This window comes from Schistosoma haematobium, chromosome 1, assembly GCF_000699445.3.
Source record: "Schistosoma haematobium chromosome 1, whole genome shotgun sequence".
Lineage (NCBI taxonomy): Eukaryota > Metazoa > Platyhelminthes > Trematoda > Strigeidida > Schistosomatidae > Schistosoma > Schistosoma haematobium.
Window position 1 is genome coordinate 64,130,580 of NC_067196.1, and position 19,427 is coordinate 64,150,006.

The following is a 19,427-nucleotide window of genomic DNA, read 5'->3' on the forward strand; positions in this document are numbered from 1 at the left end:
TTCTAGGAGCCCCCAACTTCACATGGATCTATCCTCGACCATCCGTTGCACGCCGCGACGCAACTTTCATAAGGCGCGCTAACCGTGATACTGACAATATGATTCTTACCGAAACCATATACATTCATATCTAATAAAATATCAACCCAGCTGAGTAATTTACTACAGCGAAAATTGTAACTTTTGTAACAATTTGGTCTTGCCTGTAAACTGGCATGCCTCATGTAACAAATGCCATTTGAGAATAACGTATTGTTATTATTATGTAGTTAAGTTGACAAAACCGAAAAGTGTTTTTTCGTATGATATATTTTTCACTGGTAATGTATATCATTCTTTTCAAGCAAACATTTATTACCATTTTTGCATCAGTGTGATTGTAAGCCTTAATTACACTCATTTTTCATTTTAACCTTCGAGGTCGACTTTTTGTTGTAACGGGTGTGACTGCAGGTTTTGATAAGCAGCGTATTTATCGATCGCTTCTGTGACAGTGGACACGTAAACACGTAGTGGACGACCTAGAGCCCTGATTGGTCACGCTTCGCAGTCTGTTCCAGCCAGTTGAGTCAAGAACGCAAGTCACAGCCTCTGAGTTATGAATCGTTGTACTTCAGACATACTCTATTTATATACCAAACAAACAAACCACATCGTACCATAAAATAGGAAACAACATTTACAAAATATTTAACAAGTGAAATAAACATCGACCAATAAGAAATGTACATTTAAGGTCCAAGGCCACCATAGACTTAACACGATAATTATTGGCATATTTTTCCGACTATCCTAACACTTTTAAAGACTAGGTAGATGACGGACAAGACGAGGGAACTATGTATCTCATTTTGAATATATTCACCATTCGTCACACGACCCTTTAGATTAGGGAAGAATGACGAGATTTCACTTTCGTAGTAAGTCATTATGAGTGTTAACAAACTGTATGGTAGTTATTTTTCAATTTTCAGTTAGTCACGAATAAGCGCATTCACCACTCCACCATGGGAGAACAGGCCCTAGTGATAAATAGTTATTCGATATGACTTTTTATAAATATTCATGAATGTTACCGACCATGTTCATTTTACTAAACTCCAAATAGCTAAAGTCTGTTAGTCAAGCATTATCACCAGATTGCACTTGAATTTGACCCAGGGCTCCTGCTTCCCTAGGGTGCCTGTGTGGATGTTTCTGTTCATATAACCAAATAACATTTTCTCCCATCCATCAGCAGACTCTTCCTTGTTTATATTCAGGTTATTCAGTTAGAAGATAATCACATACTGGCATTGTTTAGTCCTGGCTCTCCAGAATTACCTTCAAATTCAACCAAAACTCATTGTGTAGTCAGGTACGGACCGAAATAGATACTCAAATTCCAACAATCTATCATAGACAATCAAATAGGTGATTCATAGGGTCATCAGGTCTTCCCAAGCCATCTAGAAAAAATAAGGTTTGAATTGGTAGCTCCTAACAATGTCTATTCTCACAAATTAAACTGCATGTCACAAACAAAGTTAATGAGCACTATACAGCAATTACTGTCTTCAAATCCTCCAAGTAGGACTGGCGGTAACAAGAACCAGTCGTCATTTGAGTCACGGTAGTGGAGCAATGCCTTATATTTATCCTTACCATGCAAATGAAATCGCAAAATCAAATCAAACCCCCTAAAGCAAACTTAAATAACCTATAAAGTGAAGGAAATAGAAACCTCTGGTGGTAGAGATTACTTCTAGAGGTTGCGTGTTGAAGCTAATGGTATGATGTAAGAATAGCATTTTAGCCACAAATACTTATTACTCTTTATAAATGTCTGGGCAACAAATTAGTCTTAAAGGCAATCTTTCAGCAAAAGTGCGTAATTTACACTTCCTTTTATGCCATCTAATTTGATGACGTGCTGCTGGAAAATAACTATCCTGTTCTGACTTGGTAAAACTACTTAAGAAAATGTCATAAAACAATACTAATTCACAGATCACAAGTTTCGCTAACGTCATACTTGATTGGAATCCAAATAATAGACAGTGTACTGTATATAACGAAAATCTGTGAAAAACCATTAAACCTAAAACGTTTTCGTATGATTTTAGCTGCAAAATATCCAATACGACATATTATTATGTAGGCTTTTGAGAAACTCATTTTGATATATGTATGTATACACAGAAAACATATCTCTGAAACATTACCAAACTTAAAAATTAGGGATAGGTCAAAGCTAACTGAACACGTTACTTTTGTAGGTCAGTTTAAGAAGTAAATAAAGCCTTAAATGTGAGAGCACGTCGGATACAAAATTATAGGCTATTCGTTGGTCGTGGATTGGTTACACCCAATAATTCTCTTAGGCTTTCATAATTTTTCGCAGGTCACTACCTAACCACCACCAGACGCATCATATCAAGGTTTTTGTACTTGTAGTATCGGACGTTGTCAAATATCCAGAGTTGTATGTTAAAATTTGATTAGCTGGACTCAGTAATCAACTTATTCAAGTTATTTCGTCAAAACATATGCATGACCTCACCTTAAAGTTCATAATGTAGTTGCGTCCCTCTTTTCAAAAGAGGTATAAATCTCAGACCAAGTACAGAAACGGTCGTTCAAGTGGATGATATGGCTAAAACATAAATCTGACGAAGAGAGACTTGAACACCTGGGTTATTCTCATTGAGCTTCAGGTGAATATGAGGTGATCTGATAATAGCATATAGCTTAATAAACACGTCATGCCACCACAAAACAAGCATGTAACTAGAACATCATTACGACGCTCCTCGAGGCATCTATCGGAAGATGGCACATCAACGAGCGAACACATAGGTAAACTTTCACTTTTTCTCATTAAGAGTGGCCCCCAGTTGAAATGTTCACCCAAAAAAGTGACCACTATCCATCCAGTGGATAGCTTCATGACGAGAATTGACGAACACGTACCTATCCATGGATTACCATATCCCTCTTGAGCCAGTTGTGTCTGGTTCATGTCTCATAAACTGTCACGTCACCATGAGTATTTTCCATGTCACTTATTATAATCTCCGTTACACTCCCACTCCTTTGATTCCGTCTTCTTACAGTTTACCAACTAGGTAAACTACTTTTCTGTCTTTTAAACAATCATATTCTCTTAGCACTCAAATTATCACTCACTATGCATCTATACAACAAGTACAACTCATGCAGTCAGGTGGTCAGACTGTCATCAACTGAATATTACAAAATGCCTAGAGCCGCTCTTAAACAATGAGAAGTAAGGACAAAAAAGTAATTCTGTCTATACGAGTTCGTGACAAAGATATTGGATATTGGATAGTCATTGAAATTGGATAAAATCACTATAGTATCGTATTTTACGAAGTTCAAAAATGCTGATCAACATTACAGATTTTCGTTGGTGTGAAAATCTTTCAGACATAGACTTAATTGTACCACTACATGGTATAAGTGCATCAAATGTAGACACACTTATTACAAGTCAATATGTTAAAGTAAGTTTCACTGAGTTTCATTCACTTCAAACTATTTGCCATTTAACGCTTCAATAATAAAATAGTGATAGTAGTTCCTTCTTTTCATCACTATAAATCGGCTTCCAATTAAGCTGTCTCAGTATATTTGGAAAGTGTCTTTGTCTCTCACACGAAATAAAGGTATAAATGTTAAATGTGTGGTGTCTAGTACCAATATTCCCACGTGACTCATCATTTTGTTTTCACAACAACCCTTTCGATTCTATAGGAAGTTGTGACCATAAGAATTCTTACACGTTATATATTTGAATCCTTGTATCTATACGCTCACGCGCCTTGTGTGTACTTGTTTGTCCGTTATCCAATTTCCGTCTCTTTGTCACACTGCTATCTATTTTGAGTCATATTAACGCTTGTAATGAATATTATGGCGATTTAGTATGGTTACCTACTCCAGTCTATTTTTCCGATTCGTACATCTTATTGTCTGTCTGCGCAACGAGTGAATGAAATATACGTATCCAGAATTCATTATTTCATTTGACTTGTTCTGTTATTATCTAATGCTAAATAAGTCCATAATTATATATGGGAGTAGCCGGCATGTATATTTCGTTTGCATCATTAAACGAACAAAGCAGAGTCAGATCAACAGGCCATTAAAAATGCTGTATGATTCAGGTAATAGATAGAATATTTAATCAACTAAAAACGGAGACATTTATGACGTTATGCACACTATTTTTGCAGAAAATCCAAGGTAGCTCCTGGCGAAAAAGTGGGTTAGTTATAAATTTGGATGACAACAGCATGGCTAACTGAAATCAAGAGGTGGCTAATACATTTAATCTCAAAGCTTTTGTATGACCATAGGTTAGAAAAAGTTAAATATGGTCCTCTTACTATCTAGAAAGATTAAAGTTGATCAGTCTTACTAGATCAGAGGCTCCAGCACTCCTGTTTTCATTACTTGGTTGTACATATAGTCCTGGTATAGTTTGTGTTTCTCAGGGCTGAGTTTATTGAGCTGCATTAAGTGAATAAGTTTCGTTAGCATTAACAAAATACTTTAAAAGTTAGCAATGAAATTATATAACGTATTCATTTAAACTTAAAATAGCAAACCGACCTAAGCTAAAGATTGAATGAGTAAAGTCTTAATTATGGTAGTTTCAATCAATTTTAACAAAATCGACTATAAATCCCGATTTTTTGTGTCGTTAAAGTTCCATAATCCTCAACTTATTAGGAATTGCAGTCTTTAATTGTGGAAGAGAAGGCCAGTTATCAGTAATCTTTTGTTTCAATTTCACTTTAGTTGTATTAACACATGGTACTGACTGCGTATGCTTTGAGGGTTTTGGCGATTTACCGGTTGATTTTTGAACTAACTGCACGTTTAATCAAATGATGCTATATGAGGATCTTTAGCTGGTTTAAATCTGGAGTAATCTTTATCCAAGTGTGGCTCGTATTCCTCTCCAAGTTGAATTATTTAAATGCTTAAATCATTCAATAGGAATATAAGCGTCCCTTATTGAGTTCATTGTAGATCTACAACTTTTGCACCATGAACAGGATCTTTATTACTCTAAACATTCACAGGAGGTTTATTAATCATCGAACATCAGCTCGTAGTTTCATGAAGCAAAAACAACCCAGAGGAGCAGAGAAATCTACAGAAGCAATTAAGAGTCTGGCCTACTCTACTGCTTCTGTGCAGCTAGTACTCTTCTAGTCATAACCAGTAGGTGTTAGGGTGATTTTAACCTTAGATATCACTTATCACTGTACCCTATCTTCAGATAAAAAAGAGGTGAGTAGGTTGCTTACATACTCAGTTTTAACCATCACATAGACTAGACACCCTGGTTACATACACAAGTTAAAAAATTTCTCAAGAAGCCAAAAATATAAACTCATGTTGTAAAATAAAAAAAAACTGATAGAAAACGTAGAAAGTATATTTAAAGTCGTTATAGGTTCTAGGAACAAAACAGTACAACTAGTGGAAAACTTTGCAACAAATCAAATTTTCAGCGAGGTGACTTCAGTTAAAGTCTAGCGATTACGTTTTTGACCACTGAATAAAAAACCTAGAATAACTTAAACATCAACGAATATCGGTCCTTCAACAATACCTATCCAGACTCAGAGAATAAGCAGAGCGTAGATTTAGCCAAGGGAGATCTCACTTTGTGATAATATATAACCACATAGCTTCAGTTATTTTATCCTGCTAAGTTCATTAACCTTAAGGGTTCATACTTGTTACTACTTTCACATTATTTTAAAAATTTGTAACAGATATATATGATATAAATTGTTTCATCTAGTCGCTAGAACAAAACAAAGTTAACCAGTTTAGTCCGAATTTCGACCACGAGCATATTTTCTAAAACTTTCAGGTTTGATTAGTAAGCATAAAACCTTAGAAAGATTCCCTTTATCCCGCTGACAACTTTCTGGCTCATCAATATTATAAATGTAGAAAGTTACTCAAAACAAACGATCCAATAAATGTAACACAACACATACTGTGAATCAGGTATCAGGGACATTAGTGTCTTTTGATTTCTAATCTAAAATATTAACAGTTTATTAGTTTATTTAGTCCATAATTCTAAGGTTACATTTTACCAAATCATCTTTATCGAAAGCTGATGTAATTACTCTATGTATGTCATTTTATGAGAAAACTTTTAATTTATTCAGTTTTTTCCTGGGTCCATATGAAAATATTGTCATCCTTATTCTAACCATATGTATATATGTTTTATTTATGATTCAATAACCACATAAATTTAAGCTTTTTTGATCCATTTCGTTTGTTTGATGCTACCGAAGTGCATAAAATCTAGTAAGAAGAACCTGTCTCGATTTATAAATTTACTGACTTTTTTTCAGTATCTTGTTTTGGTTACATGTGGACAAACTTTGGTAAATTGCAGAAAAAGTTTCTGACTATTATCACAGATACTTGCAGCGTCTAGCACATGTAAATGTACTTGCGTTTTCAAGATGTATGAACAAATTTACCTATATATACTCTTAACACTTTAGATTGGAAGTTACCACTGAATACTTAAATTTATAACCACAGGTTATAGACAGGGAAATATTATATTTCTATTTTGAATCTTGTGGCTTCCATAGGTTGTTACCAAACAGTACATTTTTGAATGTGCGTTGTACAAACCGATCAATGTTGAAGAAAGTACTTTGAAACTAACAGATGGTGCGGCTGAGTTTAACCTCAAGAAATCTAGTGCTGAACTATGGCATCAATTGACATTGGATGACATGAGTAATTTTGTAGATATATTTTATTTTGTTACTATACTTTTTACTAATTAAGAATTAAGATGCTTAATATTTATAGATTAATTAACACTTCAGAGGACAGAAAACGTTTGTTACAGATTAAACAAAATGCCATACTTGAACATCAAGAACGCGAAATGAAACGCGCTAAAGCAACCAAAGACATGAATGTAAGGGGTGAAAAATACGGATTGGAACAGGTTATGGAAGTAACTTCCTGTATTTATCTTTAAATAAATTGTCGTTGTTTATTAGTTAGAGAATGTGTCTCGTGAAAAAATTAGACTTGAAAAAGAGCGCGCTAGCAAGCAAGCAATAAGCGAGTTTGTAAATGCTTTTAACCAATCTAGCCAAAAAGAAAATGAGGTAAGTATCCGAGAATATAACATGAAGTCAATTTCTGCATTATACTAACATAGGCCGAAACGTTGCCGGAATTATCAAAGGATATTATTTAAACTGACTGAGAGAGTGTAGAACCTGCCGCAATAATGCTCCAGTTTGATTTGCCAGACTTATTACCATCGAGTGTTGGAGAAACAATAAATGTAACTTAAAAAAGGTTGCAAAGATAAGAAATAAAAGCACATGAATAACCTTGACTAAACTTCCATTGTTCAGAGATGGTAAACTGTAGACGTTGATTGACACCAATATTGTGATAAATTAACAGTAAATTTAAAAATTTATCTCTGAACCATGTATAATGATTTATTGTAGTGTTACCTTGTCATGTTTTGTCTACCTCAAGGTCCTTTATCATCCTACTATTACTTCTGATAATGGTACATTTAGGAGTAAACGGTGAATATTTTTTCCTATCATTCAACAATAGGTACTCCTAATTCGTCCCTGCATCAAAAACCATCACTAAAAATTTCAAGGAGAGAAAATTCCTCTCTCCGAATGACTAAACTGAGTTTTTTCCCACTTAGTCTTTTAAAATTAATTAACCACCGAAACTGCTGGGACTAAGAATAGGAATAAACCAAGTATTTAGAAGTCTATCTTCCAAATATATCCCTACTAACCGGAATTATCGAATAGGTATCTGAGATCTAGATTCATAGAGTCCACTGATTCGTCCTTCCACTTTATAATTCATTTGGCACCATAGACATGATTTATTTCTCTGTGTACGGGACTAGCCACTTTTGGTACTTTGATCTTCAAATGATGTTCCACGGTAATTTCTACCATTAAGGATAGGAACTAGTTTCGATTGACTCATCAACTATTATTAAACTCTCACAGATTGAAATCATGAGTCAGTTGAAGCTAGACCACCATTGAAAACCTGGAAGCACTGGACGGCCGTTTCGTCCTAGTATGGGACTCCTCAGCAGTGCGCATCCACGCTCCCGCACCACCAGGTTTTCAATGGTGGTCTAGCTTCAACTGACTCATGATTTCAATCTGTGAAAATTTCTAAAAAATCTCCACAAACCCCTTCTGATAATAATCATCTGCTCACTAGTGACTGACTTCAAGAGATACTCCTGGAGTTCTAGTGGGAAGCCGTTACCAGTGGAGTACAACCAGGTCTGTTGTGAGATATCAGCTCACTGAATACAATGGTATATGGTGGCGCAACTTCGTGGATTGGTTGAAGTTATACATTAACACCGTTGGATGCCGGCTCAGTGGTCTAATGGTTAAGTGCTCGCGCGCGAAGCCGGTAGGTTCTGGGTTCGAGCCCCGCGTGGTACGGGATCGTGGATGCGCACTGCTGAGGAGTCCCATACTAGGACGAAACGGCCGTCCAGTGCTTCCAGGTTTTCAATGGTGGTCTAGCTTCAACTGACTCATGATTTCAATCTGTGAAAATTTCTAAAAATCTCCACAAACCCCTTCTGATATTATTAAACTGTTTGAGAGACGGATAACGCTATATCGTTCGGGAAAAAACTCTATTGACTACTCACTTAGTCTGGTTTCTAGGATAAATCATCGTGAGTACTTTCTGATCCTAAGTAAACAACTGATTTCATATACTTTGGCGATGTTTGAATAAAAATAAATATTAGATTTTATCCAATATCTTTCTTTTGTAAAGTTGTTTTCTATCAAAAGATATGTTAACCATAACTATTTCAAGATATATAGATATGGTATAAGTTTCAAACCTTCGTAATATGCAGCAGACATTAAAGATCACAGAGATAAACCAAAATTTATACTATGTCATAACCAAATAATAATGCAGTGGTATGATTCTGGTATTTTACGCCCTACCTAAGTCAGCAGCTTCTGGTTAATTAGTAAAATACGCAAAAACTCAATGATCACACATATAGAATTTTGTATTCATTCGTAAAATTACGAAATTAGACTACTTTTTGATGCGTTTGAATAGTAATATTCGTGCTAATTAGGACTTATGAAAGTCCTTAGTTGAATGTTTGTCCATAAAATCGATAGATCCAAAGGATACTCTATTAAAGTAGGTTTTCTTGCCATGACGTTTCTGAAGTAACATACTATTAAACTAAGTTTTACAAGACTTACAATCAATCACTCAGTAGACTGATAATCTGAACTATTTTAGGAACACAGTAAATTCTTAAATCCTCCGGTTTGTTTTAAGTTTTAGTATGATCGGTTTATTATTATTATTATTATTATTATTATCAATTTGATGTATAATATGGTTTATGGAGTAAACCTCTTCTTTAAATTAGTGCAAATAAGTAAACAAATGTTAATTTAGTTTTATTTTTTTTAAAAAAATACAAAGCTGCAAAATGAAATTACAGAAGCCCGAAGATTTGCTAAACAATATATAACAGAAACCATTAATGAAGAAAACAACAGTATGTCGATAAATATCTTCCTCTTTTTCAACAGAATTAATCATATTAGTGGAATTAAATAAGAATATCCAACAACGTTTAGCATTTGTTGAGAAACCAATAGATTTGCCAGTGAGGACTTCATCTACAATCGAAGTTAAATTTACACCTAGAGTATTTCCTACACCTGAACGCGAGTCTACAAAACAAGCTGAGGATGAGGTAATTTTAACGGAAAATTACATTTGATCTCATAATACAAACTAACTTCTAGCTATTAAACTATTTTTTATAGTTTAAACTATGGTGTTATTGTACTCTTCTATTATAACTTCTCATGAATAACGTCAACATACTCACCTGCCCGATGTGAAGCAAAACTCACCGTACTTTTATATTTACTTATTTATATTGTGCCTGCGTTCAGAAAAAATGGACAGTTCCTAACGTTTCAGTCAGTTATTTTATGACACATGTTACACTGATGTAAAACTTTAATACAGGAACAAGAGTGTTGAAATTTAGTGATTTTGTGGTCTCACAATTTTATTTCATACATCCTGATCCCTTGATAAGTTTGATTAAAGTGAGAAGAATAAGACTTTCAGGACGACATTAATTTATTGTATTCCAAGGCTTCTCACCCGCTTCAAACGGCGTGAAGCTACATTAAGAATATTATAAACAAAATTTTACAAATTGTTGTAAATTAAGCTTAGTTCAAAATGATAAAAAAAACATAAAGGGCAAGAAGAGAAAACAATATATTTGGAGTAATCATTGAGATGCTTGTGTTACTGTATTTGTATCCTCTCACCCTTTCATTTAGTGGCTAAATAAACAAGCCGAATGTAGAAGGAAACTATTGGACCGTGTTGTACCTGGTGATTTGTCCAGGAATGAACTAGATCCTATATGGTTACGCAAAAAAGGAGAGTAAGTTTGGTATTTTTACTATGTATGGTCGAGCGGTCAACCTCCTGCTGTAGACAAATTTATATGTCGGTTAAGATATTGCCAATTCTTGTTCAATAAAATTAGTGGCGTCAGTCATTGACTGAATAACTGATTCAAGTTAGAAGGTGTGAGTTATCAGGTTGAGGTTCGCGTGGTTATCGTACCTATTGGTTAAAGACACTGAATGACATGACATAAAATCGGTCGCAAAAGTGAAAATTCGTTCGCTCCTTGTCTTCACTCAGATCTTAAGTTTTAGAATTATCTCATGGCATTTTTATTCCGCATACTCATTCTCTTCTCTTAAACCACATTGTTTATACCTAGTGCTTTCTACTACTACTGATACGGTTGCTCCTTCTACCACTCTGATATCAGGCTTGGTAATTCTCTTTCGATGTGCTGACACGGTGTGAGAACTTGAATCAGTGCACATATGTACCAGGTTTTAAGTTGATTATAACTGGCTGACTGATTAAAAATTTTAATAGTTTGTGGGAAATACGTAGATGGAATCCTTTGTCATCTGCATACTGAGTAAATTACAGGTTTGCAAGAAATTACATTTGAGCCTGTCAACTAGATGAACATAAAAAGATTGTTGTGTGCATGTAGTTGAACTACCCATATCTTCACTGCACTAAGTAAACCAAACAAAAGTTAAATACCATTGACAAATAACCAGTGATAAATCTTCAAAAACTTTTAGTATTGTGGTGAGTGCTACTGATTTTGACGGATATAAGTAGCATGTACCATCAGTCGAAAATGAAATACCTGGAGGCAGAATGTTAAAAAGATCAAAGAAAAGAGAACGAAAACAAAAAATGATTGGTGTTGAATCAAAGGAACAATGAAGTCTAAGACTATTGAAATACATTTTTGGAAGGAACAGTCAGGTTTAAGATAATTGCTTGACATTTTACAAATTGAGTATTTACTGTATGGTTCTCAGATTTTACTAAGATTTTCTATAATTTTGTATTCCCATGTATTTGAATGTAGATATAACTCTGTATTACCGTACTTAGAAAGAACAGATAAATATATAGGCCATTCTTTTTGGTGGAGTTTTGTTATCTGAGCTGGATGGTTTGGTCGTGGATCTTTCATCGTTCTTGTGAACGACATCATCGTTTAGAAGAACGATGAAAGCTCCATGACCAAACCATCCAGCTCAGAGAACAAAACTCCACCAAAATAATCCACCTGAGCTATAAATCTTCTCGACCATCTCAAAGGCCATTCTTTAATGCAGCGACATCTATTTGTGATTTGAACCAAAGGGTCACGAAAAACCGGTGGATCACTACTAAGTCTGTTACACTGATCGATTCTCGCAAACTCATCTTATCAGGCTCTGAACACGATGAAGAGCGTAAACAAATCAGATCTAGGTTAACCAAAGTCTGAGGAACGACCGTGAGCAGTGGTGGGCAACGAAGGCAAAAGTGATGGAAAAGGCGGCGGCTATAAGTAACACAAGACAGCTCCACAGACTAATAAAAGAAACTGGAATTAAGATGTTGGGTGTAAGTGAGACGATCTTGGAAAAAGACAACACAATCTTTCTTTTATATGTTACTACCATTGAAGTAACCACTTCTATGAATTCGGTGTTTATCTTGTTGTGCTAATGAGGTGTGGTATGTTGGACCGATGCTGCAAAATGTAGCACTGCCGCGAAAAATCTGACCTTACCTACAGTCTTCAATTCAACCCGTATTAAATAATAATAAGATATTATTACGTGCTGATAGATAATCTGTTGCTTGGTTTTTTAGATATACTGATTTTAACTTATACTTGATATCTGGAGATTGTATCATCTAAATGAGTTGAATGGGCCGATTATGAAAGTCCGGTTTTTCATTCACTCTTCTTGTTTGTCTCTCACTCTGAAAGAATGTCATTATTACTAACTACGTTGTATCATTTCTTCGAATGCAGTTATGATTGTAACTAATAAACTGTTTATGTCATTCGAAATTGTTTTTATAAAACATGTGACGTAAAATTGCATTGCATCAGCCTAAACTGTTACACTTCACAACGACATACAAACAGAATTAAAATGGATAAAAGATTATTATTATAAACAGGAACGAGTGAGTGTTTCTGCACTACTATAATCAAAGTATATGCTTTTTACCACTTCTAGGAATATAGTTCAGTTGTTTATAGTCATTTGCTTGAGTCAGATAAAAGTCTAAAAGCACAGCTTCTATGAAGAAAAGTCGATCAGACGTTGTTATGTTTTATGAAAATGTAAAGGAAGTGTATCATAAGAGGGGTTTGTAAATATGATAGAATATTTTCTTTTAAGTTTATTCAATGTAAGTGTTATACATTCTTATATTAAAAATAAATTCATTCATTATCTAACTCAGAGAGAAATATTAATATTAACATTTTATTATTATTTGTCTCTTTTTTTCGAAAGTTCATTATTTCAAGCTGGAGATTATGAAGCTGCTGTCATTGCTTATACAGAAGCTATAACACAAAATCCTAAATTACATTCGTATCCTTTATGTTAAACTATTGAATAATTGGAAGAAACTTATTTCTATTCAGTATTCATTTTAAATTTCATAAAACTCTACCAGATAATCAGTTTATACCACAAATATACCCTCATTTTGAAGTGATTCTTTAAATGAATTGTCATTTTATGATAAAAGATTTACTTCCTCCAACCACCATCTAATCTCAACATAGTGCAATTATTGTTGAGTCACTTAGACTAGTGGCCACATTGCAACGTGGTCGATTTTATTCGATCTGCATTAAGAAGGACTTGATACACATGACATTAATCACCATCTAGTGATCAATCAATTGAAATTAATCTACATAACCCTTTTATTTTGAAAAAAATCTCTTTCAGTAGTGAATAAACAAAATAGTGATCTTGATGATGATACACTGAATTAGGTAGAATTAATTTACATAACAAATTAGAATCCACCTTGTTTTTGTTTTTCATAACTCAAACATAAGATAATTAACATGATATATAACAAGTCTTACTAAATGAACTCTCGATCTGATTTCCTAGACGCTTCTAATAACCCCAGGTTGAATCTATATGGCAACTTGAACTTTAGAGAAAAGGCGCGAAAACTATTGATAAGAATTTATTTGACTCCCGAAATAGATCGAAATAATCTTAGAATATATTACATTTTATATGGTTTGTTTAGTTAGATTGATTTACAGGTTTGTATACATTGAAATGAATTGTATTTAATAATAATAATAATAATAATAATAATAATAATAATAATAATAATAATAGTTCATTAACATACTGTGTGAATACATTTACTGTATTATATAATGAAGCATTTATAATGCTTCTAAAGATATGAATACGTGTTATACAAGATTGACAAAAGAATCAATTTCATATGTCGTTCGCGTTCTAATTTATTAAACCATTACTCTCTATAACAATTTTCATTGTCAATCAAGTTATTTACTCTTCAAACGAATTTCTCTATCAAAATTCATCTATAATTTTAGTTTAACGCCATTCATATTCTTTATACGAATATTCGTCAAGATTTGAACTAATCGTTTGACAGAAATTGGGCGCCAAGTATAGAGAAGCCATTATATATGAAAATTATATTTGAAATAGTCTAAGCAATTGAAATTTAAATAATTTCAACGTTTCGTCCAGCTAACTTATCTGGACTTCTTCAGGGTAGTAATCAAAATCACCAAATTAATATATAGCTTTTTAACAACCAAAACTATACTGTGTTAAACCAATCAAATTTGGATGTTGATTTATATTGGTCTATAAATATTTTATTCATCAGAAGCTAATAAATGATAGAAACTGAAAGTTTATTCCTGAAAAAAAGCTAAATTGTTAATTTGTTTCAGCAACATTAAAATACACCACTAATTATAGACTCATTAATCATAAGAGATTAATTAATATCTATTACTTGGTATTGTTAGACTTCTCTAAATCAAATTGTACTTTGGCCACTAGTCTAAGTGGCTCAATATTCCATATAGCATTTTCTGCTGTTGAGTGGTTGGAGATGATTGGAAGGAAACCTTAGATCTAGGTTTCATGCTAACTGGTACTTGTTAGTTACATCTATCTTTCGATAGCGAAGTCGATCCATTAGATCAGGACCTATATTACTCGGTGTCTTAATTATTATTTGCAAGTAACATACTTAAAAACATTTTGCATAATAATCGGTACTTTTTCATCTTACTATTTTGTGTTCTGTGAAGGTTATCGTGCAAACTATTTTATTCTATTGATATACGAAAAAGCATGTTCTCTGATTTTAGTTATCCTGAATAATAACCAGAAGGTGAATGGAAATTTTATTTCTCATCATATGCGTTTATTCTCGTGTGAATAAATTTCACTTTAACCAAGTAGAACAGTTTTAAAAAAAAGCATAATTATAATCTAGTTATTGTGGATGAAGTAACAATAATCCATGGAAAAGTTTGCTTAACTGTATATTGAAATATTTTGCTGAAAAAATATCTGTTTCTATTCCTTAATCCAAATTTCGAAAATTCAATTAAAGGGCTTATTCAAATAGAGCTGCATGTCACTTACAATTGCGGAATTATTTTAAGGCTCTGGAAGATAGTTCGATGGTACTAGATCTTTGTGTACCGCCTGTGGCGCAAAATTTAAAATCACGTGTGCGTGCACATATTAGGCGTGGAGCAGCATTTTGTAATCTACAATTGTACAAAGAAGGTGGGTAGGTTGATAACTATATTAAATGTTGAATTACTAGGAAAATTCACGACCTACTATACTTACTATATCATTTTTACTGTTACGTTTATCTGTCAGTATGATTTACTTATGGAGTGTACTAACTGACACATTTCTGAAGATTAAGTGTATGTAGGTTGCTCGTATTGTATCTTGTAGATAAAACCCGTAGCACGATTAAGGATAATAAGGAGAAGCATTTACCTTAGCATACAATCTGAAATAATAACGTCATTAGTCACACACGTTATACAGCATAAGATTATGTTACTTATTATATGTTGTAGTTTAGAGTATACATTGTTTTAAACTTGGATGATAGTAGTATCAATGATTTTACCCTTAATATATAAATATATGAGTGACAGAAAATACAACAATTTCCAGTCTCCTGAAATTGAAGCTGAATTTCAGTGATTCAAACTCTTGACCTAAACTACTACTGCTTTCAAACTCCTTTTAGTTAAATGTTTTGAAAAGGACGATATTTCGAAGTGAAGTGTTATGTTGATGACACTTTAAAATATTAGTTTTATAAATTTAGTTTGCCTGGTAAATTTGAACACAGCAAAAACAACAAGATCCCCAAAATAAAATGGAGTCACTCTGTTTCGAGGCTTTTCATCGGCTCTAAACAGCCTAACATTACATAGAGTGATATAGTTAGAAACATATTTGATATACTTATGTCAGTCAGTCAGTAACAACGTAGAACTTCGTACGTACGTACATCAGTTCGAGTTGCCACACCACCTTAGCACAGAGATGCAGTTGTCGATTCAAATCCCGTAGTGGTAGAGGTAGCCCGACCGAAGCTACCACCTTGACGCGGTGGTCGGGCTTGCCTATCGTGATGAAGCAACCGAGCTATATTGGCTGGAACATATGTTCCTGTAGGTTCTACCATGCCAGGCAGGTCGATTGGAAAACGGTAAGACTAAAAGAAGCAACTCAAGGTCTGAGGGCGAAGTCGTACTGCTGACTGTAGAGAGGTGTGACAACAGTAAGGTGTTTCCCTCGGACAACCAGCATCTGCAGCGATGCTGCCTTCCCACAAGGAGGGGTGGGGTTAGAAAAGGTTGACCCTAAAAATGTCACACCTCACCTTACCCCACGGATTTCCGTCTCCGGCGGTAAGGCCCTTTGAAAAACAGAACTAACACGTCAAAAGCCTTCCACGAAAAAACCGTGCGCGACCGGCCTCAAGCAGTTGTCCCTTGGGCTCTGTGGTCACGCTCCCAGGTCGTCAAGACCAACACTAATCCAATTTCCTTTTCAGGTTCCTCAAGAAATACCCTTCCACGGTGTGGGCAGCCGGAAAGTGACATCAGCCCTCATACCCGTAACAGCACACGAGACCAAGTTGGTCACATTCAAATCCTTCCTACACCTCTTAATATACTTATGTGAGTGTATTGGAGTTGAATGTTCGAAACAGGATCAAAACCATGAAAAGGCGAATAAGACACATTTTATTAATCAGTTAAGACTGATGGATTTTTATATTTGGAAATTATAGTCGTTCAGAGTAGCGGAAGTGAGATCATCGACACTAGTAATCATAATGAAGAAAATGATAAATAATCAGTCAATATAATTTGCATCGAGTTCAAATCAATTTATGAGCATCAGTAATATTATGTATGAGGTGAAAATTACCCGATTACAATTATATTTGCCATAAAAAAGAATTGTCATGCTTTTATTCCGTACATATAGGTTAAGTCTGGAAAGTCTGATAACAACTGCCTTGTTATGATGGTGAGATATCTTCACAAAACTATCAAAACATCCTATCCATTCACATGGTCAGTATATAATTGTCTAGTTAATTATTTACAATCTTTTACAAAGTATAGTCGTGACTGTAAACATGCATACTCATGTATAGTGTTTTTGAAGCGATGTTATTATTTAGTTGTTTAAAAATATACATTTTAAAATTTCATCCAGGATATTGTAAGGGAGTCAGATATCATGAATTTTTACGAGTACATGATTGTCAATAAATATAAATATATAGCTAGATAAATCTAACGTCTGATAATCTTCTAAAACATTTTTCTTTTGTTTTCTTTACGCAGGGCTTATCGAATACAGAGCTGCACAAAAACTTCAACCAGATGATGACACAATTAGAAAGGACATTGAAAATTTAGAAAAATTTGTAAATCAAGAATAATTAATATATTGCGAAGCTACTTAGGCTCATTTCTACATTAAATTTTTGTTGTGACTTTGTCTCAGGGATAAATCAGGTTGAGTATAGACATCCATTTACTTTTTTCTAAGTTGCTGTAAATGATAAGTATAAAATTTACAATTTTGGTCATACCCCTTTAACTTTTCCATTTATCACATTCTGGAGTCTATTCCACCTTAAATGCTTTTTGTTTATGTAAGACTCTCAGGCAAAAAATATTTTTCGGTTCCGTAATTTTCCATAAGCCACATAAATTGTAACCATGAAATGTGCTTTGGACCATGCGATTATAATTAATTTTACAAGATTATTGAAAGCCTGTGTACATACCTACCCTTGGGGCTGAACCGTTAGGTTAGAAATATGTGATTGTGTGACATGTTAGACCGAACCAAACTTTATATGGCGAAACGCAGAATATTGTTGTCTACATCAAATGGTATTTAATATTAGTATCTACAAGTAGCACTGAGGGAGAAATGATGTATATATATAATGCATCTAGAAATATGTTTTGCGAAGTAATATTTAAACATATCATGGCACCGAAAACAAGAATTCTATCAGAATGATATTTTCTACTACAATAGTGGATGGAAAATCTGCCTGTTTTAAATAAAACAAGAAGAAAATGGAGTTAAAGTAATGTATGAAATTGGGAAATCAAAACGGAATTCGACTAAATACAGCAAAAATTCTAGAAATTAGTTACATAGTTTAGACTAATTTGTTCGATTTGTAGATAGGTTTCACCATGAAATGATATTATTTGGAAAATAATTGAAAACCAGTGAGCCGTAGATAGTTATTTACTTTGTCTTGGACCTCTCAGTAGTGTACAATAAAGTTGAACATACACCTAGTTTCGCGTTTGAACATCATATTGTTACACCTCTGAATGATTCACATTTTCCCTCTTTAGTGGTACTTGTGAATGTGTTCACTTTTAATTTTAGTAGTCCCATAGGTCATCAATTTCCTTTAGTACTCTGACGAGATCATTACAATTCTGGTCACCAGTGTCCCAACATCGAACTGAAAATTATTATATAGCTAAGTGAATTATGTATCTTATTTAATTTGTCAGTCTGTAATAAAAATGTTATATCGAAGCAATAGTTATTTTCTTTACTTAAATTTTGAAGTTTGTCGAGGAGCTCTTTTTCTACTTTTTGAAAAGTCATTTACAGCATCAGAATCATATTAGGTCAAATGACGAAATATGTTTTGATACTGTAGTTTTTTTCTATCATCCTTGATACTATAGTAACAGTAAAATTAAAACAGTATGTTTCAAATTAATGAATATTTGAGATTTTAAAAGCCAATGGTTTTCTTAAATACTGATCATGAAACAAATTTAAATTCAATTCGAATAAAGGCTTCCTGGTTTAACTGATTTCTCACTATTAATATTTTGAGGATTATATATGCAATCAAGTCTTCACTACTTGTGAGTAGACAAAATGAGTATTGAAAAAGACAAACTATTTGTAGACAATGTTCACTGTATAAAGCAATTTTAGTCAGTATCATTATATGGTTATGATTTTTCAAATAGTTTTCGAATTCTTCAGTGGACACTGAAAAATACAAGAAATCAGTTGTTTTAAATGATACGTACTCCATGTTAATGACAGTTTGAAATTTGTTTCCTGAATTGTGTTCTGACAGCTTAATTAGTCATTGTAAGAAGGCTATAATATCTATGTAGAATCCTGTCTCTTAGTTATGATTTATTAGTTTCTTCTATGACAAAATTTTTTGTTTGAGAACGATAATCAAGTCATACAACATCCCATATAATTCAAAATCGTAGTTCTTTTTGCAGCGACAGACAATAATCTTAGTTTGTTAGCATAACTGAAATACCCTGAACATAATCGAAAGTC

At 33.7% G+C, this 19,427-nt stretch overlaps 1 protein-coding gene across 2 annotated transcripts; it reads left to right on the plus strand.

Annotated features, from left to right (window-relative positions):
- Window positions 1-3,346: 3,346 nt before the first annotated feature.
- On the plus strand, window positions 3,347-18,575 carry DYX1C1_1 (Dynein assembly factor 4, axonemal). Of its 2 annotated transcripts, XM_051209356.1 has the most exons (10): window positions 3,347-3,506; window positions 6,645-6,795; window positions 6,888-7,021; window positions 7,068-7,178; window positions 9,550-9,625; window positions 9,675-9,826; window positions 10,434-10,540; window positions 13,005-13,085; window positions 15,133-15,311; window positions 17,417-18,575. In XM_051209356.1, the coding sequence occupies exons 1-10, from the start codon at window positions 3,384-3,386 to the stop codon at window positions 17,512-17,514; spliced, it is 1,212 nt and encodes a 403-aa protein (XP_051074809.1). In that variant the 5' UTR covers window positions 3,347-3,383; the 3' UTR covers window positions 17,515-18,575. The 2 variants fall into 2 exon arrangements, with proteins under 2 accessions (XP_051074809.1, XP_051074810.1); XM_051209357.1 differs by having other exon boundaries at window positions 3,364-3,506; window positions 6,645-7,021.
- Window positions 18,576-19,427: the final 852 nt, after the last annotated feature.